At 35.8% G+C, this 26543-nt stretch overlaps 1 protein-coding gene across 1 annotated transcript; it reads left to right on the forward strand.

Annotated features, from left to right (window-relative positions):
• The first annotated feature begins 22586 nt into the window (after positions 1-22586).
• On the forward strand, positions 22587-26244 carry LOC131020119 (serine carboxypeptidase-like 51). The gene is given in 14 exon segments (XM_057948800.1): positions 22587-23029; positions 23134-23228; positions 23311-23418; positions 23527-23767; positions 23896-23939; positions 24029-24096; positions 24188-24293; positions 24382-24581; positions 24673-24742; positions 24825-24875; positions 24966-24992; positions 24994-25019; positions 25126-25258; positions 25989-26244. Coding segments are annotated over 14 exon segments (1371 nt in total). The 5' UTR covers positions 22587-22902; the 3' UTR covers positions 26064-26244.
• The last annotated feature ends 299 nt before the right edge of the window (positions 26245-26543 follow it).

The raw sequence follows: 26543 nt of genomic DNA on the forward strand, positions 1-26543 counted from the left end.
TTAAAATCTTCTCTAATTAAATATAATAGAATAATTATGAAGGCCCAATTAAAATAAAATAATCAAGGCCCAAAAGGAATTTAATTTGAGCCCAAAAGAATAAATTCGAAGCCCAATGCATTAATAATATTAAGCCCAACATCAATTAATTTCTAGAGCCCAACAAATGAGGCCCAAGATAATAAAATCATGAAGCCCAATAAGTGAGCCCATCATCACCCTTAAAATAATTAGTAAATTTTAATATTAATCTTATCTCGTCAAAACCTTAGACTCAAAACATTATCACATAACTATTATTTAGGTTCGAAACTATTTATTCGAACATCAACATGCGCATTAATCATAACTCGTTCTATTTATGTCATCAAGTCAAATATTCCGTCATTTAAAAACAAAACCTATAATATTACATAGATAAATTATATCATCATAGATCATGCTTTCTCATACATAAAACAATTTAATCCTTTTCAAATAATCCATATTAATAAGTCGTTTGAAAAGAATTAATTTAAATGAGAGTTTAACTCAAAATATTTTATTTTATAATCCCTTTATAATTACTTGAAATAAAGAACTCCATTTAAATAATTAATTTAAAGGTCAATATATAATTAAATTAATCAAGCTCAATTTAAATTAATAATTAAGAGCTCAAATAATTTAAATAGATATAAGCCCAAATTAATTAGATAAATTAAGTCTATCATGTTTTTCTTTGAATAAGGCCCAAACAATTAAATTAAAATAGGCCCAAATAAGAAAGCCCAAAATTTTCGGCCCAAACCCGGCTCAAACCCGGCCCAAACCCGGCTCAAACCCGGCCCAAACCCGGCTCCCTTTTCTAACCTAAATATACACACACAAACACCTCCCAACACACACACAAGCTTATCTCTCTCTAACTCTATCTCTCGGCTCTCTCTCTCCTTACTCTCTCTGCTCTCTCTCTTTACTCTCTCTGCTCTCTCTCTTCGATCTGCCGCCGCCGCTGCCGTTCAACGGCGCCGTCGCCGCCGGCGAGCGGCGCGGCCTCTCCTCCTCTCTCCCTGAACTCTTCCCCCCCTCTTCTCCTCTATCTCTCTCTCTCAATCTCGGCCGCTGGAAAGGCACAGCAGCGCAACCACGCCGCCGCTCCGTCGCCTCCGCCTCTCCTCCATGGCAGATCCGCCGCCGCTGCAACTGGATCTCGGCGAGCACCATCGACTGGAAGCCGCTGGAGCTGCTGCTGCTTCGCCGGGAGTCGACGGATCTGGCCTTCGGTCGTTCGTCTTGCTCGGAGTTCCCGCCGCCGTTGGCTTGCCCGGAGTCGCCGCTGGCTGGCCCGCGATCGACGGCCAGCAGCTCGCTGGAGGAGCGCCGCCGTCAGCCGCTGCCGTTGGCAGCAAGAATCCGGCAGCCGCCTCTCCTGGAGTCGCCGTCGCCGTGAGTCGCAGAGCTCCGACAATCCACCATCCTTTCTCTCTCGTTTTATCACTCACGATAGGTTCGTAAATTTGAATAATTTACAGAAAATTCAACTTTGTATAAAGACTTGATTTTGGAATGAAAACTTGGTTTTCTGTATTCTTATTTTTACAACATATCATAGCTCATTATGTATCACAGAAACGAATGGTTTGCTATATTTGCTATGTCCATTTATGCATATGTAGGTTCTCTACCATTCTGTATTCCTAATTAAACCGAAGCGTGCAAATGAGATAGTGAATACCTTGAAAGTTTTGTTTGTTGGTTGTTGTTGCTGAGTTATATATGGTGATCTTGTTTCGTCTAAAATTCTTTGCAGCTGCTAAGGATTTTAGGTAAGTGAGGATGCCTTTTATAGGGAGTAAATACTGAAGCTGCTAGTGTGAAAAATATGGTGAATAGTGCGGCTAAGTTTAGGCGTGGTTGAAGAATTCAATGAGATTATATTTGCTGCTGACAAATTAGATTTGTCTGTTGAATACTTGAGATTTTGGTTGAAGAATTAATGAGATTAGATTTGCTGCTGACAAATTAGATTTGTCTGTTGAATGCTTGAGATTTAGCTTGCTGCAAACTGAAACCAATGAAGGTGTTCGGGTGTGAAAATTTTGCAGATATGCTGCTGGAGCTGGAGTCAAAAAAAAATGTCAATAGGTGGCTGAGCATGCTTGAGCATGCTTAAGGGATAGCTGCAGATTTTCTTCACACACATACACTATTCTTTTTTTTTTTTTTAAGTACTGGTAGATAGATAGAAAAATAGGGGTTTGTAAAGTGAAGTATAAACAGAAGCAATAATTCTTGTCTTGGAATTTCTATATCTGTAATATTGTATTGCGTTTTTAAATAAAAACAACTCCCGGGTTTTGTTAATATCGCGTGTTTATAAAACTACTCGATATCATGCTTCCGTGCTTAGCTAAAATAATTCTAAATTAAATCCGTAGATTTAATTCTTCATAAGCCGGAATAAATTCACGACTCAAGAAATAATAATAAAAATAGAAAAATAATTCTATTGTGATTAATAAATAACATGACTTAGCTAAGTCATTTATGAATCTGAAATGAATAATTATTGGTTTATCCAATAATTTTTTATCGCGGTTTTATTTACGCGAAGCTAACTGGCTTAGAAATAAAATAATAACCATGCTTCAATTAGAAAATAATTCAGTGTCATAAGCTGAATTTAAATCATTAATAATTACTGGGCCTGATTTACTGAAAGATGAAATAATAATTATCGTATTACTGGATTTAAATATAATAAAAGAGCGGGTTGTTACAAGAGCAATTCGAATTTGGGCTGAGGCTTCAATCTTCGAGGTTCCTTGTCTGGGTGGAAACGGCTCTCTTGATGGACAGGAGATGTGACGTCTCTGAAAAGTAACCACCAGATAGGAATGACCTCTGCAGAGATAAGGATATCCTGAGATCTCTGCATTTAATGCGGCTGTACTTGGTGAGTACGTGGCTTCCTTTGAAAGTTGGAAGATCAGTCCTAGGATGAATGTTCAACTGATACTTGACTTTAGTATCAGTCCATTGCGCGCATTAAATAATCAGTCTTCAACTGATACTTCAGTTGGTATCTGCAGTCTTCAGTCCTTCGTTCTTCAGTCTTCAGTCTTCAGTCTTCGACACCGCAAGCTAAACTAGAACCGAACTCTAACACTTGAGTTCAAAGCAATTCTAGTCTATTACAATTAAGTCCTATGAATTTTGGTATCATCAAAACAAGGGTTAGGATATTCCACAAGGTTCCCAACATAATATGTGAAATTAGTCTTTTAAATATTTTAAAATATAGTTACTTTTTTAATTTAAAGTATCTTAAAGTTTTCTATTACTAAAATAATTTATTTAATATTTCTAAAAATAATATATGAAGTAATAATAAGGATAAAATAGAATAATTATATATAAGTTATATTTTAATATTTATGTAAAAGATTAAAAAATATTTTAACAAAAAATAATAATATTCTATACAAAGAAAATTTCATTTAATACACACCTCATATAAAGGAGGTAATATGATCGACCACACTATATGAAAGTTTATATAAAAAAATGGATAGATGAGCATTATTTTAGAAAAATTTTGTTGGGCGTGAATCTCTTTAGACTGTATGAAAAACTAAAATGGGCCGAATTAAATAACTCAAGCTCGTTATGATATAATAAATTATAAAATAAAGTGGATTTTAAACTGTTGAATATATTACGTGGTGAATGGTGAAGGTAGGTTAGTGGAGACATTCTCTCTAAATTAAATTGAATAAATTTATTTAATACATGTAATTAATGGGTGGAGGTAACTGAATGAATTAATTTTCGATAAATATTAACATACAACCTCAATAAACATTCGTTAAATAATAGGAATATTCTGTTAGAAAGATGACGATAAATTGGATGCTGTTAAACTGGTTCTTTATATAATATATAGATATGCTTACGATAAAATCTTATTCATACACAGTAATCGATGGGTAAAGTGTATGTACACACTTAAGATCTCATTATTTACATATCAATATTAGAGAATATTATGCATACGAATTTTTTGAATATATTAAATTTTAATTTTTATCTCACTAATAACTAACACAGTTAAAATTTAGAGTTACTTGCCGCTAAATCCACATACTTTTTGATTTTTGGGTCTTTTCCCATGATAATTTTTTTTTACTTTAAAATACACGAATTGAAAAACTGATAGAGAATTTTCCACGCATTCGTTTTCCGGTACATGTAATTAATGGATGAAGGTAACTGAATGAATTAATTTTCGATAAATATTAACATACAACCTCAATAAACATTCGTTAAATATTAGGAATATTCTGTTAGAAAGATGACGATAAATTGGATGCTGTTAAACTGGTTCTTTATATAATATATAGATATCCTTACGATAAAATCTTATTCATACACAGTAATCGATGGGTAAAGTGTATGTACACACTTAAGATCTCATTATTTACATATCAATATTAGAGAATATTATGCATACGAATTTTTTGAATATATTAAATTTTAATTTTTATCTCACTAATAACTAACACAGTTAAAATTTAGAGTTACTTGCCGCTAAATCCACATACTTTTTGATTTTTGGGTCTTTTCCCATGATAAAATTTTTTTACTTTAAAATACACGAATTGAAAAATTGATAGAGAATTTTCCACGCATTCGTTTTCCGGTACATGTAATTAATGGATGAAGGTAACTGAATGAATTAATTTTCGATAAATATTAACATACAACCTCAATAAACATTCGTTAAATATTAGGAATATTCTGTTAGAAAGATGACGATAAATTGGATGTTGTTAAACTGGTTCTTTATATAATATATAGATATGCTTACGATAAAATCTTATTCATACACAGTAATCGATGGGTAAAGTGTATGTACACACTTAAGATCTCATTATTTACATATCAATATTAGAGAATATTATGCATACGAATTTTTTGAATATATTAAATTTTATTTTTTATCTCACTAATAACTAACACAGTTAAAATTTAGAGTTACTTGCCGCTAAATCCACATACTTTTTGATTTTTGGGTCTTTTCCCATGATAAAAATTTTTTACTTTAAAATACACGAATTGAAAAATTGATAGAGAATTTTCCACGCATTCGTTTTCCGGTACATGTAATTAATGGATGAAGGTAACTGAATGAATTAATTTTCGATAAATATTAACATACAACCTCAATAAACATTCGTTAAATATTAGGAATATTCTGTTAGAAAGATGACGATAAATTGGATGTTGTTAAACTGGTTCTTTATATAATATATAGATATGCTTACGATAAAATCTTATTCATACACAGTAATCGATGGGTAAAGTGTATGTACACACTTAAGATCTCATTATTTACATATCAATATTAGAGAATATTATGCATACGAATTTTTTGAATATATTAAATTTTAATTTTTATCTCACTAATAACTAACACAGTTAAAATTTAGAGTTACTTGCCGCTAAATCCACATACTTTTTGATTTTTGGGTTTTTTCCCATGATAAATTTTTTTTACTTTAAAATACACGAATTGAAAAATTGATAGAGAATTTTCCACGCATTCGTTTTCCGGCCACTGCCGAAATGACTCAGATCCAATGTGTCGAAATTTAGTCCAGATGTTATGTTTAAAACATGACATGGACGCCACATAAGCTAAATTTTCCATTTGTGCAATTCTCCTTGACGAGGAGTGAAATAAGGAGATAACTGAGATAATAGTGTGTATGCTGAGATGGCAGAAATGTTGAACAGAGGAGACGGAATACCAGCGGACTGAAGAGAAAGTCAACATCAAGCCCAAGACTTGGAGCAGAGTCAAGTTTCAGAGGAGAAGAATAGGTAAGAGACTTCATTAGAGATGTCGTCTTTTATCCGCTATGAAATAGAGCAGAAGAGAAGGAAGAGTTCCCAAGAACGACCGAAGACAGTTCTGCCTCGATTCGGTGACGTCATCTAAATCTGAAGTTAACAGAATCTGACACCTCAATTCCAGCTCTGCCCCTAGTATGCACGCAATACGCGCGATTTGGTTAGGAAATTACCATTTTATCCCTGTAATCTCGTATCTTATAAATAGGTCCTTTTTCCCCATTGTAACGCAAGCTTTTTTGTGTAATATCAAATTTTACTTTTTCCTCACGAACTCTCTGTGTACTTTTTTATTCCATTTTCATCATCATTCATATTCATGCAGGTAATCCGCTATTTACATTGAAATCACACGTTATAATTCAACAACTGGCGCCGTCTGTGGGAAAAGTGAGCTAAGACGTGAGGTGGCGAAGAAAGCGTTGTCATTTTCGAATCTGAGCCCGAAGATTTTTGCGATTCTCTTTTTAGTTTTCCGTTATTTTAATACGCTGAAAATTCTCATTTTTCTCTGTGATCTGACTCTGGGGCGCTTTACTATGTGTGGGTGGAGTTTTTCATGCTTAATTTTAAGTGAACGATGCGTGCGCTCTTCATTTTTCACGTGTTTGAGTTGCTCTTGTCAAGCATTTATGAAATCCTTGAAGTCTCTTGTGTTTTTCTTTAAATTGGTGATCGTTTGAAGTATCGTGCGAGATCACTACTGCGGGAGCTTTAAATAACGTGCGGATGGAATGAAATTTTCCATTTTTCGTTAGAAAGATAAGCGAGGGGAAGGGGGTTTTATCACTGTTATTATGGGACTTATCATAGGTCTATTGTGAATTTATAATAAGAAGACCGTCACCTGAAATGATCTGTTGTGGATGAAGACATTCCCCATAACTTCGGCGACGATAATTTAAGTCGTATGATTTTCTTAGAATTAATTTTCGTGCTGGGCGCATCATGGATCTTGAGATATTAACTGGGATCTAGAGAAGGATTTTGAAGGAGAAGCACCCCCTTCGTGGATCTTAACAAAACAACAGCCGCAGCTTCGGGTGCGCATAATCTCGCTGAAACATCGATCTTGGTACCCCCAGGGTTTACCACGCCTTGGTCAGGACTTCCTGGATTCACTGGAAATAACGCACTGCTGGAACTGTCCACGGCAGGTCTGCCCACATCCAGTGGAGGGCTAATCAAAGTTACTATGACCGAGCAAATGTTGTCTCTGTTCAATTACGCCATGATGAGACATATTACTGGAGTCCATTTCACACCTATGACACCTCGTATGTTATCACCAGGGGAATTGCCTACTGCTGGAGGTCCAGGCACTCAAATGATCGGAACCTTGGCTGTTCCTGAAACTCAGGAAATCATCCATCATCTTACAACCAGAGCTGTAACTCAAGATCTATACAAAGGGAGAGAGGGGGCTTTTCGACAGGAGGGGCCGTTATATCCTGGAAACATGGATCAGACTGAAGATGTAGAAGACACGACCAGTAAAACCACCCCCGTGAGCCTACAACAGAGCCGGTCAAGAGGGAAGAAGGAGGCAGCACTACCCAATAAAAAAATGGCATGCATACGGGAACATATCAAAGAGCTTGAAGCCGCTGTGGAGGAAAATGATCGTATGATCGAGAAACTCCTGCGAGACAAGAAGAAGGATAAAAAACAGGCTCACTCAACACAGTGGGATATAGCAGAAGGAAGCTATCTCTATCGCAGTCGGGAAGGTAAGAGAATTCGCAGAACTGTCATTGACACAGGGCGGGTACCTCGGCTTAAGTCGAGCCCGTTCTCTGAAGAAATCCTAGTAGACACTCTACCGCGAAACTATAAGCCTATTTCTTTGGATTATGATGGGACGGAAGACCCGGAAGTACACATGGCACGATTCGAAGGGATAGTTATGTTTCATCAATATACTAAAGGAATTAGGTGCAAGATATTCTCCACCACTCTTACAGGGCTGGCGCAACAGTGGTTCCGAAACTTAGAGCCTCATTCTGTCTTTACCTTCGAAGAATTACATGACCTATTCATGCGACAATTCGCTAATTCTCGTTAGGGGTGTGCAGACCCAACCCGAACCGCTTGGACCGACGGGTTCGGTCCGGACCGGACCGACCCAAGACCTATGTTTGGTTCGGTCCGTGTCAGTTTTCTTGGACCGAACTTTTATCGGATTGGTCCGGGTCGAAACCCGATCGAACCCGGACCGACACATGTATTTATAAATTAATTATTTTTTTTATATATTTAATATTTTAAATAGTATTAATAAAATTTAAAATTCAGATTTCTAACCCTAAAGATTGAGTTGTAGATTGCGAATGGTGGAACTATGATATTAATATGCGTTGGTATCGTATTTATTTTGTTTTTGTTAGGTCCTGAGGGTCTCGAATAGGTGTATGAGGGGGGAATACACCTATGGGCTATTTTTCAATCAATCCTCAATCAGAGGGATCTCAGTCAGCAATCAAAACGAAACTTTGCATGCAAACAAAGACGCCTGTTTTACTGAAATCAGTTTTGACCAAACAGGGTTGACGACTGATACTGAAAGCTCTTCAGTAAAGAGTTATCAGTTAAGTTGCTGGAACTTAACTGATGCAAGTAAGGGCTTCAGTCGAGTTTGCTAAAACAGAGATGATAACACTCTTCCTAACCATCAGAAGATAGATCAGTCAGACTGATATCATACGCAGCGGAAATTAAACTTAGCTTCGTAATAGCCTCGGTGGAGCAAGTTGTTGGTTATGGTTTCTCTTTGCAGTTAGTCAGTGTTCAGTTTATCAATTGAAATAACACAAATAAGAATGTAAAACTGAAAGCTGTAAACAACATAGAGACTTTTATGTGGTTCAGAAAAACCATTTCCTACATCCACGGTTGGTTGATCAGACCAACAATCCACTCCGCAAGTGCTTAACCGGTGCACTGCAAACCAAACCGTGTGCTTGCCGGGTGCACACAACCGTACACTGAAGAAAACCCTTCTCCAGTACCCACGCTTCACTCGCGTCGGATTTCCCTTGCATAACACAACCCGTGCTAAGACTCTCAGAGTCAGAAAACCATTCTGACCTCCGAATCACTCAAAACACTCTTATGGGGGGGGAGGTTTGAACGAGTGCCAACTATACTTACAAAGAACAAGTTCTTTGAAGCAAGTTTGACCTTTGGCTTTTGGGTGAACAGAGTTTTGCCTAAGGTCTAAGAGAATGTATGTAATCAGTAGTGACTGATTTTGGCTTTGGAATTCTCTTCTTCGATTCAAGCTTTGGGAAGTTTAAGCTTAAGGCTGAGTAGCAATTTCGGCAGAGCTTCAGCTTATGTCGTTGAATCGGTGAAGGTTGAAGTGATCCTCGAGCGCTATTTGTAGGAGAACTCTTGAATAGATCCGTTGGCGTAAATCGTCCTCAAGATTTCTTCCGTTGGAGAGCAATTCGAATTTGGGCTGAGGCTTCAATCTTCGAGGTTCCTTGTCTGGGTGGAAACGGCTCTCTTTGATGGACATGAGATGTGACGTCTCTGAAAAGTAACCACCAGATAGGAATGACCTCTGCAGAGATAAGATCCTGAGATCTCTGCATTTAATGCGGCTGTACTTTGTGATTACGTGGCTTCCTCTGAACGTTGGAAGATCAATCCTAGGAGGAATATTCAACTGATACTTGACTTTAGTATCAGTCCATTGCGCGCATTAAGTAATCAGTCTTCAACTGATTCTTCAACTGATACTTCAGTTGGTATCTGCAGTCTTCAGTCTTAAGTCCTTCATTCTTCAGTCTTCAGTCTTCGACACCGCAAGCTAAACTAGAAACGAACTCTAACACTTGAGTTCAAAATAATTCTAGTCTATTACAATTAAGTCCTATGAATTTTGGTATCATCAAAACAAGGGTTAGGATATTCCACAAGGTTCCCAACAGTTTTATGTATGAAAATAAAGTGCGAAACAAGAAAAAAAAAATTCGACATCGACGGGTCGGACCCGAACCGAACCGGACCCATTGCTCGGTTCGGTTCGGATCAGCCCGCACATATTTTTTGATTCGGGTCGGTCCGTCCTCTCAAAATTTTCGATCCAACTAACCCGACGGGTCGGTCCGAGTCCGACCCGCTGCACACCCCTAGTTCTCGTAAAGCTACCAAATCGGCGATGTCTCTCATGGATATGAGTAAAGGGCCGACTGAAAGTACACATTATTGCATAAATCCCTTATTTTAAGGAATTCAACTGACGGGCATTTAAAGCGAATTTTAAATATCATTAAATACACCTTAGCGCGCGGATTTCAATTGCCGGTGTCTTTTCAAAGCCCTAAAGTAATTGTTCATCTCCCACGACCGCTCATATCAACTAAGATTCTTTTTCTTCCACACTAAGCCATTTTCTACTCACTCACCTGCTATCTAACCCTACGCTCCACAGCAACCATCTGTGAGAAATCTTGTTTGATCTTTTTTTTCAGAATCGCAGATACAATGGCATCAGTGGATTGCAGCGACAAAAAAGTTTGCTATGAACAATATCTGGATGTACCCTCCTTCCAATCAAGAACAGGCACTACTAAAAATCAAAATAGGGATAACGGTTCGTACATAATGGTTTTGGTCAAAAACCGTTATGTATGAGCGCACTTTTGAATATACATAACGGTTTTATGGATCTCTGTTATGTATGTACTGTTATCTAAATGTATTTATAACAGTATCAAATTAAGCATTACGTAATAGCGTTATCTATTTATGATATATATAACAGTGCTACTGAACCATTAACCTAATCGTTATGCATGAGCATCTATTCAACAACGGTTGTTTCAACGTTAAGAATACCGTTATATATGAGTGTGATTTATAACGGTAGTTATAACCGTTATTCCCTACTATTATCTATGAGTTTTTTTTAAAACTAAATTTAGTATCTCTTTAAAAAAATTATCATTTTTTAAAAACTAAATAAATTCTTTTAATTGGCATTTGAACCCTAGATCTATCAAATTAGTTTTTATCTAGGGTTTGTGCCTTCTTCCCCTCCCACCCCTCCGCCTCTTTTCCCTTCGGCCTTCTCCTAGCAGTCCGCCGCCACCCGCGCTGCCCTTTCTGTCTACCGCCGCCCTAGCCGTGTGCCCATCGGCCCCCTTGCCCGGCGACCATGGCGTTGCGATTGTAGGAGCCGAGCTCCCCAACGCAAACCACCACTGGCCAAACAGATGAACCCACGACTCTAGCCTCAGCGTCTCCGACAGCACCGCCTCGAGTATCGTCCAGCCACTTAGCGGTGTCTCTGTCGTGCGATTTCGCTGCTGAATTGAGCGTGAGCATCCATAAGAACCACCCTGAGCGAGGTAGGAATTTTAGGGCAACGTGTCTGTGGTTTTTTTATTGTGATTCTAGGATGAGTAAACTAGGGTACATGGAAGCCGATGAAATTTTGTGCACCAGTGGCTCACCTTCGCCACTGCTGAAGCACCTTACCTTCTGACGACCCCGATCAAATAGTTCTACCAAGAACTATGTTTCAACAACTCTGGTGATCTCATCACCAAAGTTTTTGTTTTCACCACATCGGACTTCAAGGAGCAAGAAGAAGTCCACATCAACGTTTCCAAAGTTGTTTGGAAATTGTTCGCCCTACCGAACAATGGCCTAAAGCCCTCCACTGTCACTAACGAGGAGGCAAACAAAACCTTGAAGGAGGCAATGCTTAAGGAGAGTACTCCCACTGAGGGGACCCTCAAGATCACGCTTTACAAGCCAGGTCACAACTTACTGGCTAAAATCCAGCTGATAAACTTGGGGCCAAAACCCTAAGCTTCCAAAGAAAGCATAATGAATCTCCAGCTAATAATGTCAAACACCATTCTGATGTCAATCTTACAGACCATATTCCTCCCAGTAGACCGAAGCAACTGCACTGAGCCTAGTAGCAAGAATCTTAAAAAAAATCTTGAAGAAAAAATTGGACAGGATGATCGGCCGCAGATCAACCACAGAATCCACCACATCCTTCTTGGGAATGAGAATGAGATTGTTCGAATTAAGACCAGAAGGCAAATAAGACTTACAAAAAAAAGCACGGACAACTTGTCACGACCGCACTTGCTAAGGATAGCAAATTCGGGAAAACCGCGACTAAGGGAGGGAATTTAGGAGCGGGATTTAGAAAGGGGCATATTCGGTTTCTTGATGACTTGACTTGTATAAAGAAATCAATCGAAATATCTAGAAATCAATGAAGGCCACAAGGGGACCGTACATAATATTATTCAAAGGGGTACTCAACGAGTTTGAGTACATTATTCAATAGTACATATTGTTTTGACAGATAACATAATGTCTTAGTAAAATCAGTGTTTGCAGCGGAATAATAATTTGAATATATGTATGAAGACATATACTCTACTCTGAGGTACTCGTCCTAGATTGACAGAAGCTCCGCTTGCACACTACATCCTCGATCACCGCTCAACCTGCACATTTAAAAATACATGCAGGGCTAAGTACAAAAGTACTTAGTGGACACTTGCCGAAATTTACATACATGCATAATATTTTATTGTCAAGCCTTTCAACAGTAGTAAAATACGAGGGTTTTCCTTTAAAGACTCGTATTTACCAAACATAATATCATTTCTTTCATCAATAACCCGCGCAGGTATTTTATATCATTAATCACCATATCAGTAACTCGTGCCGAGAGGGAGGCCTCCCTCTACGGACACTATGATCGGCCAACCCGCTAGATGACTCACGATCACAAGGTGTACACTAATTCCGAAGGGATTTGCGGTCCCATCCAGAATCCGAATTCGATTAACATCAGATAGGCAATTAATAATAAAACATAAAGCATTTAGGCATTGACAATATCATTTAAATTCATAAGCATAAAGTCTTAACAATTCTAATATATAATTTTAGTTTATACGTAGAAAGCCTACCTGAATAGCAGACTCACGGTTTAGCTCTAACTCTGGTGCTTGACCTTTAATCCGAGAAAATAAAATAAGATTCTAATTCTCGAAAAATCTCAATAAATGAGGATGCGTGAAATGATTATGCATGACTCATATTCCTTTAATTAAATTATGAGATGCTAATCCTATTTAAGGAATTAAATCTCGTCTTATGAGGTCGGATTATTAATCTTTAATAATCTACTCATCTTAAAATAATCTAATTCACTTACTAATTAATAATTAGTAAGTCTTAAAATTTTCTCTAATTAAACTTAATAGAATAATTATGAAGACCCAATTAAAATAAAATAATCAAGGCCCAAAAGGAATTTAATTCGAGCCCAAAAGAACAAATTCGAAGCCCAGTGCATTAATAATATTAGGCCCAACATCAATTAAATTCTAGAGCCCAACAAATGAGGCCCAAGATAATAAAATCATGAAGCCCAATAAGTGAGCCCATCATCACCCTTAAAGTAATTAGTAAATTTTAATATTAATCTTATCTCGTCAAAACCTTAGACTCAAAACATTATCACATAACTATCATTTAGGTTCGAAACTATTTATTCGAATATCAACATGCGCATTAATCATAACTCGTTCTATTTATGTCATCAAGTCAAATATTCCGTCATTTTAAAAAAAAACAAAACCTATAATATTACATAGATAAATTATATCATCATAGATCATGCTTTCTCATACATAAAACAATTTAATCCTTTTCAAATAATCCATATTAATAAGTCGTTTGAAAAGAATTAATTTAAATGAGAGTTTAACTCGAAAAATTTCATTTTATAATCCATTTATAAATACTTGAAATAAAGAACTCCATTTAAATAATTAATTTAAAGGTCAATATATAATTAAATTAATCAAGCTCAATTTAAATTAATTATTAAGAGCTCAAATAATTTAAATAGATATAAGCCCAAATTAATTAGATAAATTAAGTCTATCATGTTTTTCTTTGAATAAGGCCCAAACAATTTAATTAAAATAGGTCCAAATCCTTTAATTAAAAGAAGCCCATCAGATTTTATTTGTAAAGGGCCGAGCCCAAACATTTAAATCGAAGCCCATCTGTTAATTAAATAAGGGCCCAAACAATTTAATTAAAAATCGACCCAAGTCTCGGCCCAAACAATTAATAAAATCGGCCCAAGAGGGAGCCCAATATTTTCGGCCCAAACCCGGCTCAAACCCGGCCCAAACCCGGCTGAAACCCGGCCCAAACCCGGCTCCCTTTTCTAACCTAAATATACACACACAAACACCTCCCAACACACACACAAGTTTCTCTCTCTCTCTATCTCTCGGACCTCTCTCTCTATCTCTCGGACCTCTCTCTCTCCCGACCCTCTCTCTGCTCGGCTGAGGGCGGCGCCGCCTCCGGCGCGCCGCCTCGCCGTCGCCTTCTCCTCTATCTCTCTCGCTCAATCTCGGCCGCTGGAAAGGCGCAGCAAGCGCAGCCACGCCGCCGCTCCGTCGCCTCCGCTCCTCCTCCATGGCAGATCCGCCACCGCCGTTCAACGCCACGGATGTTCACGGCCATCGCCTGGCCGTGGAAGAGCACGGCCGCCGCCTGCCGCCCTGATTCTCTCTCTCGGTTTCTAGATCTCTAGATCGGAACACTGTTCATCATCTCTCTCTCTTGCTCGATCCAGCCGTCGCCGCCACGGAATTCGCCGGAGGAGCAGCGGCGATAGGCCGCGCCACCCTCGGCTCTCTCGCCTTTCTCTCTGGATCGACGGGTAGCCTAAGGTAAGCCCTAATTTCTTCCTTTTCTATTTTCCCCTTTTTTTTCATTTTCTAAATTAAAATCTGAAATACTCATCTCTTTTTTTTTCTCTTTGGCAGATCGGAGACCACCTCGGCTCCGTCGCCGACCGTCGACCGCCGGCAGCCACCGCGGCTGCCGTCCCTTCTGATTTCGACTCACACACACAGTAGGTTCAAGCCACAATTTAGTTCACAAAATAGCATAGGATTTTGAGCAGAAATCAAATACTGTAAATGCTTATTGAAATCTGAAATTCTTTTCTTGAAACTGAACTAGTCTATAAATTTCAGTTCATATGTGCATATGTAAACATGTTGTGAAATATCTGAACAGCCGTATGAATTGGTATGAATTGGTGGTTCCCTGAGGGTGATGATACCTTGAGTAGGTGGATAATAGTCTCTGCAGATATTGTATATCACAAAAATTAGAAATCAATTTGGGAAGAGAATGGAAAGATGCAGAAATTTCTTTGTTGCATTACCTTAAAATTGGCTGTGAAATTGGGCTGCAGTAGTTGATAATGGTGGTGTGAGAATGGTGAAAATGGCTGTGGTTTTAAAGAAAAATGGGGTGGTTTGGATGGATGAGGATTGTGGAATTTTTTTCAACTTACAGGTATGAACTCTTCAGCTGGCATGTAAGACTGAAGAATTTCCTTCAGCATGCGTAGTAAGAATTTCTTCAGCATGCTTAGGATTCAGCATGCTTAGGATTATTCAACTTTTAATCATTAAAAAAAAAATCTAAGAGATTAATATATTAATTATATGGTTCCAAACTCATTTAAATACATTAAGACATATAAGCCTAATTCTTATTGAAGCATAAAATCCATTTGAGCTTGCTTCTAACATAAATTAAATTACTCATGGGCTTAAGTAAACAATCGATAAAAGATTCATATTTAACACTTCAGTGTTAAATTCTCCACAATAAATTAATGGACTCAAAATATATTTTGAGTGCATCATCTATTGAAAATAAAAAAAATAAATCATCACATATATAAATTATCAAATTCATATAAGTTCGTATTTTATTAATGGATGCTGAACTCTAATTACCATAATACATCCTTAAATCAGTAATTAAAAGTATATAATCCTTAATAAAAAGTCGGGTCATTACACAACTGCAATTAATAATGTCATTCTTGATGATGTCCCAACATTTCTAAAAGAAAAATCCTGAGAACCCATCTAGATCTGGTGCACTTTCGCCATCCAGTTCAAACACTGTCGCTTTAATTTCCTCATCTGTCAACTTAGCAGTGAGGAAATTATCGTTATCGTGAGAGACTTTAGTGTCCATATAAGGAGTGACATCATTAATCTCCACAACGCTATTATCAGTATCAGATGAGAGACCTAAGAAGTAGGAAACAATATGATTGTCAATAAACCCTTGATCAAAAACATCAATACTATCGATGCGAAGGTGAGATAACATCAGTTGTAGGAGTTGTGAAAGAACTACGTATTCTGATCCCCAACATTTAGCCAACGAACTTGACTCCTCTGTTTCATTAGAGAAATATTTCTTGAGAGAGTATAATTCAGCTTAGCCTGGATATCAACTTCCTCATCAAAAGCAACGTCCGTATAACCAGACTCCGCAATTTGTCACTGAATCTCCATGAGAGAGGCTTGATACTCGATAATATCTCTGTCAACATTACCAAAAACACGCTTGTTCCAATTTTGTAAGTCCGTGCGCATCCTAATTTTAATCTTTATCATGACAGTATAAATGAGGCAGCGTGTTTAGGAATCCTCCTGCCAGGAGATCGAGACAAAAAATTGAAATTTTGGGTGAAGCGTCCACATGTTGAGAAACTTAAAAGGCATGCGCTTGTTATAATCAGCAGTACAACGAAGCACAATGGAGGAATGGTCCGAGGTGAGATGAATAAGAATATGCATAGAAATTAAACAAATATCGCAAAAGAGTCTGAGAAGAGACATCTATCCAAAATATATATATTTGGATATGACCTTTTTAAATATCACTCATTTTAGGTGGACATGTATCACTTAGATAATATAATATTACATCCATGCACCAACAATTAACTACTAGAGTTAATGGGCTCAATTAGCCATTCTTGAATAAGAAAAGAAAAAATGTCCACCCAAATGAAAATATGGAAAAACTAGCCTTTTTTAACGTAAATGTACAATTATACCCTTAATACTGTTACACACTTTTTCGCAAAAGTGTGTAATAACATAAAAGTGTGTAATTGCGAAAAAGTGTATCTTACACTGTTACACATTTTCTGAAAAATCATGTAATTGTGTTGTTAGGTCCGAAGGGTCTCGAATAGGTGTATGGGGGGGAATACACCTATAGGCTATTTTCGATCTTTACAAGAGATCGAAAACAAAACTTCAAACACAAACTCAGACACTTGTTTACTGAAAAGAGTTTTGACCAAAACAGGATTGACGACTGATACTGAATACTCTTCAGTAAGGAGTTATCAGTTAAGTCAAAAGAACTTAACTGATGCACGTAAGGCTTCTGTCGAGTTTGATAAACAGAGATGTTATAAAGCTTAGTTTGACCTAGGCTTTGGATAAGCAAGGTTTGCCTAAGGTCTAAGAGAATGTATGTAATCAGCAGTGACTGATTTTTGACTTTGGAATTCTCTTCTTCGATTCAAACTAGGGAGAGTCTGGGCTTTAGCTGAGAAATAATTTTGGCAGATGTTCAGCTTATGTCGTTGAATCGGTGAAGATTGAAGTGATCCTCGAGCGCTTTTTATAGGAGAAGTCTTGAATAGATCCATTGGCGGAGAAGGTCTTTAAGATTTCTTCCGTTAGAGATTAATTTGAACTTGGGCTGAGGCTTCAATCTTTGAGGTTCCTTGTTGGTGAGAACGGCTATGTTGAAGAGCAGGAGATGCGACATCTCTGAAAAGGTAATCACCAAAGATGAATGACCTCTGCAGAGAAAGGACGATCCTGCGATCTCTGCATTTACTGCAGCTATACTTCTGGAGTGTGTGGCTTCCTTTGAACGTTGGAGGTTCAGTCCGAGGAAGAATGTTTAACTGATACTTGACTTTAGTATCAGTCCACTGATTCCACGTGGGTCGCATTAAGTAATCAGCTAAAAACTGATTCTTCGACTGATGCTTCAGTCGGCAACTTCAGTCTTCAGTCTTCAGTTCTTCAGTCTTCAGTCTTCAGTCTTCAGAACAACAACTAAACTAGAAAAAGAACTCTAACACTTGAGTTCAAGCAGTTCTAGTCTATTACAACATAAACCTATTGATTTTGGTATCATCAAAACAAGGATTATGATATTTCATTAAGTTCCCAACAATTTCCCCCTTTTTGATGATGCCAAAACCACACAATAGTTCTAAGCAAGAAAAAGACAGAACTCAAAGCACAAGTTATTAAACAGGGTGAATACTATTCCCCCTTAACAATAGATCCTAAAATTTGTACTAAGAGAGAAGAACGCAACAGTTCAACAAAACAAAACAAGGACAAGACAGAAAAACAGTAATCAGGGCCTGGACAAAAAGACATTGTCTTCAGGTTGAGATCAAAGAGAAGTTCTTTTCATTTAAGAATCAAAACTGATAAGGTATCAGTTCAAAATACAGAAGGAGGAAAGAAACAACAAAAAAGAACCAAAACAAAGGACTAAGGCTTCTGACCATACAAATTGAAGACCGCCTTCCTGAGTGTTGCTTTGCACCTGTATACAACAAATGTGTAGGGAACGGATTGTTGCAACTCATGCGCATAAGAGAAAGGCTGCCATCATCAACATTTTTAATTATCATGTGGCTAATAACGTCCTCCGCGATGCCAAACAAGATGGGAGAGAGAGGGTCTCCCTGACGTACCCCACAGGAATAGGCAAAATAACCACAGGGTCTTCATTGTAGAGAATGGATGAACGGGAAATCCAGTTGATAAACTTGGGGCCAAAACATCACCTGTATACAACAAATGTGTAGGGAACGGATTGTTGCAACTCATGCGCATAGGAGAAAGGCTGCCCTCATCAACATTTTTAATTATAATGTGGCTAATAACGTCCTCCGTGATGCCAAACAAGATTGGAGAGAGAGGGTCTCCCTGACGCACCCCACAGGAATAGGCAAAATAACCACAGGGTCTTCATTGTAGAGAATGAATGAACGGGCAGATGAAAAAATGATGGAAATCCAGCTGATAAACTTGGGGCCAAAACCCTGAGCTTCCAAAGAGAGCAGAACGAATCTCCAGCTAATAATGTCAAACACCATTCTGATGTCAATCTTACAGTCCATATTCATCCCAGTAGACCGAGGCAACTGCACTGAACCTAGTAGCAAGAATCTTAAAAAAAATCTTGAAGAAAAAATTGGACAGGATGATCGGCCGCAGATCAGCCACAAAATCCACCACATCCTTCTTGGGAATGAGAATGAGATTGTTTGAATTAAGACCAGAAGGCAAATAAGACTTATAAAAAAAAGCACGGACAACTGCAATTAATAATGTCATTCTTGATGATGTCCCAACATTTCTGAAAGAAAAATCCTGAGAACCCATCTGGATCTGGTGCACTTTCGCCATCCAGTTCAAACACTGCCGCTTTAATTTCCTCATCTGTCAACTTAGGAGTGAGGAAATTATTGTTATCGTGAAAGACTTTAGTGTCCACATAAGGAGTGACATTATTAATCTCCACAACGCTATTATCAGTATCAGATGAGAGACCTAAGAAGTAGGAAACAATATGATTGGCAATAAACCCGTGATCAAAAACATCAATACTATCGATGCGAAGGTAAGATAACATCAGTTGTAGGAGTTGTGAAAGAACTGCGTATTCTGATCCCCAACATTTAGCCAACAAACTTGACTCCTCTGTTTCATTAGAGAAATATTTCTTGAGAGAGTATAATTCAGCTTAGCCTGAATATCAACTTCCTCATCAAAAGCAACGTCCGTATAACCAGACTCTGCGATTTGTCGTTGAATTTCCATGAGAGAGGCTTGATACTCGACGATATCTCTGTCAACATTACCAAAAACACGCTTGTTCCAATTTTGTAAGTCCTTGCGTATCCTAATTTTAATCTTTATCATGACAGTATAAATGGGGCAGTGTGTTTGGGATTAATCCTCTTGCCAGGAGATCAAGACAAGAGATTGAAATTCTGGGTGAAGCGTCCACATGTTGAGAAACTTAAAAGGCATGCGCTTGTTATAATCAGCAGTACAACGAAGCACAATGGAGGAATGGTCCGAGGTGAGATGAATAAGAATATGCATAGAAATTAAACAAATGTCGCAAAAGAGTCTGAGAAGAGACATCTATCCAAAATATATATATTTGGATATGACCTTTTTTAATATCACCCATTTTAGGTGGACATGTATCACTCAGATAATATAATATTACATCCATGCACCAACAATTAACTACTAGAGTTAATGGGCTCAATTAGCCATTCTTGTATAAGAAAAGAAAAAAATGTCCACCCAAATGAAAATATGGAAAAACTAGCATTTTTAACGTAAATGTACAATTATACCCTTAATACTGTTACACACTTTTTCGCAACAGTGTGTAACTGCGAAAAAGTGTGTAACAGTGTATTTTACACTGTTACACACTTTTTTCACAAAAGTGTGTAATAACGTAAAAGTGTGTGATTGCGAAAAAAGTGTGTAACATTGTAAAATACACTATAACACATTTTTTTCGCTTCTAAAAAGTGTGTGATAGTATATTTTATATTGCTACACACCGGAGTATTTTAGTCAGAAATGCTATTATTTTCATATTTTTATTTGTAAGGCTAGAATTTCCTATGATTAAAAGATTTTGGCTAGACTAGGGTGCTGCCTCAATTAACTATTTCTTAAACAATATTAGCAGCCACGCAATTATTAATTTTGAGAATTAACGTACTACTAGTATTTTCGGTCTTTACTTTTATCATTTTATTCAAGCTTCAATAGTGGAATCATGACTTATAGTTATCAAAAGCACAATGATTAAAAATTAACAAGGCCTAATTCAAGTGATAAAGTTGAAGTATCATAAAACCTTTTTTTTGAGACGTCTTGAATTCAATATCTAATAAAGAAAACATAGCCTTTCTTAAATTTGAAAGTAGAGTGACTAATGTCTGGCTTATAGTATAATAAAACAATAATTCTATTTGAATAAAATATGTCTGGACAAAAAATTATTAAATAATTTTAAAAATAATTTATTTAATATTTTTGATTCAAAATAAAAAAGAATTTAGTCACTTTTATTATTTTCTCCACATTATAGTTCTTCTAATTTGTATAATTGTTTAGCACAAAATTACAAAAAAATTATTAAAAAATATAAAAAAAACTATATATTTAAATTTGAATTAAAAATTTTAAATACATTAATTTTAAAAATACTTAAACTTTTTTATTTATATATTTTTTGTCCAACAATAATGCTATTTCGGCAAAATATGTCAGGACAAAATATGGTTAAATACTTAAAAAAATAAATTTATTTAAAATTTTTGGTTCAAAATAAAAAAGAATTTAGTTAGTTTTATTTTTTTTCTCCTGTTGTTTTTTTTTTCTAATTTTGTAATGACCTTTTTAATTTTTATTATTTTTAAAGTACAAAACTACAAAAAAAACATAAAAATTACAAAAAATACAGTGTAGGGAAAACAATAAAAATAACTAAATTTTTATAAATTTGAACCAAATTTTTAAATAAATAGTTTTTCTAAAATATTTATTTTTTTTGTCCAAACAAATTTTATCTAAATAACACTACTCTTTGTTAAAAAAAGCACTGCTAATAATAAAATGAGTAGTGTGCTATTTGGACAAAATTTGTCCGGACAAAAATAAGATTATTTAAAAAAAAACAATTTATTTATATATTTTGATTCAAGTTTAAAAGAATTTAGTAAGTTTTATTGTTTTCTCCATATTGTAATTTTTTCGTAATTGTTTTTTATTTTTTGTTATTTTATTTGTAGTTTGTGTACTTTAAAAATAATAATAATTAAAAAGGTTATTAAAAAAAATTACAATATATAGAAAACAATAAAACTAGCTAAATTCTATTTTATTTTGAACCAAAATTTTTAAATAAATTTATTTTATAAAGTATTTCATCATATTTTGTTGACGATAAATCGCAGTCTGTTGGTAAGACGCTTCTCCTCCAGCCAATAGGTCGGGGATTCAAGTCACCCTAGGAACTAGAGTGTGAGTGAGTTTTTTCCTTTCTTTGATTGTAACAAAAAAAAATTTAACAAAATTTCATCATATTTTGTGCGGACAAATTTTATCCAAATAACATTATTGTAATAAAATCCACCTTTTGATCTCCCCCAAAATATCTACTTTCTGGAAGATCCATATTGATATTTACAATATATCAATAATGATATTCTCAATATACTATATAGATATACTAATAATTAATTATGCCAGTTAGATTGCATGTGCAACAATGCATGTATCTCGATGAACTACTCCAATTTCGCATCATGTTAAAAAAGTATTAAAAAAAAAATACAAAATACCAAAAACAGAATTAAAGCAGAAATAAAGTAACATGCCTTCCTCTTCCTTTTGTTTTTCTTTATTCCGAATAATATTTTTTCATTACTAAGGTTAGTTAATCAGGAAAATACATACTCGCTCCAAAATGTTGTGACATTAGTTAACCAAGAAAATACATACTTGCTCCAAAATTATACTTACTATCATAACATTCTCCCTTCTAAAGGTGAAAAGGATGAAAGAGAAATGATAAAAAAAATGTAGAAAATAAGTGAAAGAAAAGAAAACAGAGAATTTTTCTTATTCCACCTCTAAAAATAATAAATTGTGAGATAATATCTATAAATAGACAAAAAAATAAAAATCACAATTAATCTCCGCTTACTTGTTTATTTTTGGTAATGATTGGCGATGACTTCAGAAACTGAAGAGATCTGCAAACAAACTCTCACTTGATTGACTGAGAAGTTGGGATATTTTAGACGTAAAGTCAACTTTCTGAGTTCTTAGGCATTGTCTTTTTAATCGGGAATTATTTCTTTCTTCTTTTTCCAAAATAAATAAATAAATAAATAAAAATAATCGGTTGGAGTCAGAGACAAGAAGTGAAAGGTCACCACCAATCACAGTCGATTGTTTGTGAATATAAGTCTCACAGTTTCACCTCCGCATTTCTGCAACAAATCCCAGAAACTTTTTATTACAAATGGGGAAGTCCCACGTTGTTTTTTCTCTCCTTGTTTCACTTTTGTTCTTGCTTCAAGGATCTTTAGTCAGTGCTGTAAGAACAGATGATGGATCAGAATCATGGGGCTATGTTGAAGTCAGGCCCAGTAAGCTGCATTTCTTTCCTTTTTTTTTTCTCTACATATCAATTTTCATTTGATTTTATTTTCTGTTCTGACTCTCTCTCTCTCTCTCTCTCTCTCATGAGCAGAAGCCCATATGTTTTGGTGGTATTACAGAAGTCCACACAGAACTGAAGATCCAAACAAGCCTTGGCCAATCATTCTTTGGCTGCAGGGTGGACCTGTGAGTTGTTATTTTTTTATTGATTGAAATTAATATTTTTATTTTGTTTGTTTTCCTGAAATTTTGATTGGTTGTTGATCAGGGTGCTTCTGGGGTTGGGATTGGGAATTTTGAGGAGGTTGGGCCTTTAGACACATATTTGAAGCCAAGAAACTCAACATGGTTGACAAAAGCTGATCTCCTCTTTGTGGTGAGAATCTGAATGAATGCATTATCCACATATCATAAATCTTGATTCTTGAAAATATATATTTTTTTATTTTTGGTTATAGTTAAAAGTTGAGTCTTTATGGTGTAGGATAACCCAGTTGGGACTGGATACAGTTTTGTGGAGGATCTGGAATTGTTGGTGAAAACTGATTATGAAGCTGCTCAGGATTTAACCACACTTTTGATTGAGATTTTCAATAGAAATGAGACTCTCCAAAAAAGCCCTCTTTATATTGTGGCTGAATCTTATGGAGGCAAATATGCTGTCACTCTTGGATTATCTGCTCTCAAAGCTATTCAAGCTGGGAAATTAAAGCTCAAACTTGGAGGTAACTAATTGCAAATGTAAAAATTCCCCCCCCCAAAAAAAGAATCTTGAATTAAATACATGCATTCTGAATTGTTGTAATATTTCTTGAATTGAAGAATTTCTTTTTTTTCAAATTCCATTTCATAGGAATCGCATTGGGGGATACCTGGATTTCACCAGAAGATTTTGTGGTGTGTCTTGTTTGTTTGATTCTTGATTCTTGCAGCATGTGACAACTAAGACATGTAAAATTCTTTATGATCTTCACATGGTTATGCAGTTTTCATGGGGCCCTCTTCTAAAAGATGTCTCAAGGCTGGACAATAATGGCTTCAAGAAATCAAACAGGTCTAAAAATTTTATTGCATCCCTGATTTTGGTCACAAAATTTCTTGCATTTTCTAACATTACATATTAAAAAAAAAAAAAAAAAAAACAGTTTAGCTCAGCAAATCAAGCAAGAACTTGAGACAGGCAAGTTTGTTGAGGCAACAGAATCATGGAGTGATCTTGAAGAGGTGATCAGTTCCAGCAGCAATTCAGTGGTAAAACATGACATTATATTAGAAAACAGACAATATGGATAAAATTAAACACTTAAAAAACATCGAATTTGGACAATGATGTTTGCAGGATTTCTACAACTTCTTGCTGGATTCTTGGATGGACCCTGTGTCCTTGTCAGCCTCTGAGCTATCACAGCACATCTCCATTAGAAGATACTCGAGGTATCTGAACTCGTTGAGGCGGGATACACCCGATGGCGATGGTGATATCGATAAGCTAATGAATGGTGTGATCAAGAAGAAGCTCAACATACCTAAAAATGTTGAGTGAGTTGATTTGTTCTTACCACAAACACTTCTGATTAGTAGTTTGTTGAGTTTGTCTAATTAATCTAATGATGATGATGATTTGTGATAGATGGGGAGGCCAAGCAGATTCTGTTTTTGCAGCATTGGAAGGAGACTTCATGAAACCTAGGATTGATGAGGTAACAAAATTATATTTGATGATACAAGAATAGAAGATGGGATATTGCATTGGGATGTTAGTTTTGTTTTGTTGTTTTGTAGGTGGATGAGCTGCTGGCTAAAGGAGTCAATCTCACTATTTATAGTGGTCAAGTAATTGTTTTGAATCTTGATTTTATTTTTTGTTTGAGCTTTTTTCCTAAGTTGTGGAGTAGATTTTTATAGGTTGCTGTGTTTTTGTAGTTAGATGTCATTTGCTCCACAAAGGGTAACTGAAGCATGGGTTGAAAAGCTCAAGTGAGTTTTTTTTTAAATATTTATTTTTGTGCAATGATAATAACTATGATCCTCAAAATTGTGTTTGTTTTGTAGTAATTGATTAACATTCTTTATTAATTTTCAGGTGGGATGGGCTCAAAACTTTCTTAAGTATGGAGAGAACACCAATGTATTGTGGGAAAGAGAAAATAACAAAGGGTTTCACCAGATCCTACAAGAATTTGCATTTCTATTGGATTCTTGGAGCTGGGCATTTTGTAAGTTATATTTATTTATTGCTATATAGTATAAATAAATAAACATGAAAAAATAGATGATAAATAGTGCAACATGAGATGATGAAATTCACCGACAGTCCCAAGACTACAAGGATGTCTCGTCCTGTCGTTTTCAAAAACTCATTAAAACCCCACTTGATTAGTTGATTCATAGTGAAAGTAATAAAATAAATAAATGTAGAGATAATAAATGTGTGTGTTTGGTCCTAATCACACTGTGAAACGCTGCCCAAAAACTACTGAATGTCTTCTTATGTTTCCATATCCTTTGTCAGACTTCAAAGTTAAATCTTTGATAGAGATTTTTCACGAGTTGGACTATTAATTTTTTTGAAATATTTAGAAAATACTTGATTTATTTATAGTCATATTCATAATTACATGATCGAAAACATAATTGTAGTACAATTGTACCAATTTAGTACCAGTGAATATTGTTTTTTTTAAGGTATAGTAAATATTGCTTCAAAGTCAGAGTTGGTCAGCTTTTTTCTGCAATTTTTGTGTTTTTGCTTAGCGTGACATTTTCAATTTCAAATAGACTACTTCTACACTCAAATGAATCTGTCAATCAAAAGGAGAAGGGAAAAAAAAAACATAAATTAATGGGAATATGTGTATTTTTAATCATATGTGTGCATTTTTTATTTTTTCATTTTGGTTATAATATGTGGTATGCATAATTTAATTTATTTTGATTTGATTTCAGGTACCGGTTGATCAACCGTGTATAGCATTGAGCATGATAAGCAGCGTAACAAAATCTCCCGCCGTTTCTAAATAGAGGGTCCCACTATTGATTCTTATACATAGTTGAAATTTGAAAACCTCATTCAAGAATTCAATAATTGGTAGAAATGATGAGATAGGAAAAATAATAATAGAAAAATCCATTTGTAATTGCAAATCTTTTATTTGTATTCTATGATTTTTTTCTTTTAGCAGTGATGAGAATTTATTTTGACCTCTTTGTTTACTGCATGTGACGAACTAATATCTATCTATTATACTAAAGGAAAGTAGTATGTTTAAATTTTCCCGCCTAAACACATTTGGGCAAAATTGTCTTTTTATGTTTCTCATTAAATTTGATGGCAGTCTTTTCATTTGCCAAGATTTTTTCAAACTTTTACGTAAAATGTATTCTTCCTTTTCTCCATTGCATCCTCTCTTTCTCTCCATCTTTTCGGCTGCCTCCTCTCTCTACTCCCTGTTCAGTCGACGTCTTCTCTCTCTACTCCCTATTCAGTCGACGACTACTCCA

Source organism: Salvia miltiorrhiza, chromosome 1 (genome assembly GCF_028751815.1).
Source record: "Salvia miltiorrhiza cultivar Shanhuang (shh) chromosome 1, IMPLAD_Smil_shh, whole genome shotgun sequence".
Classification (NCBI taxonomy): Eukaryota; Viridiplantae; Streptophyta; class Magnoliopsida; order Lamiales; family Lamiaceae; genus Salvia; species Salvia miltiorrhiza.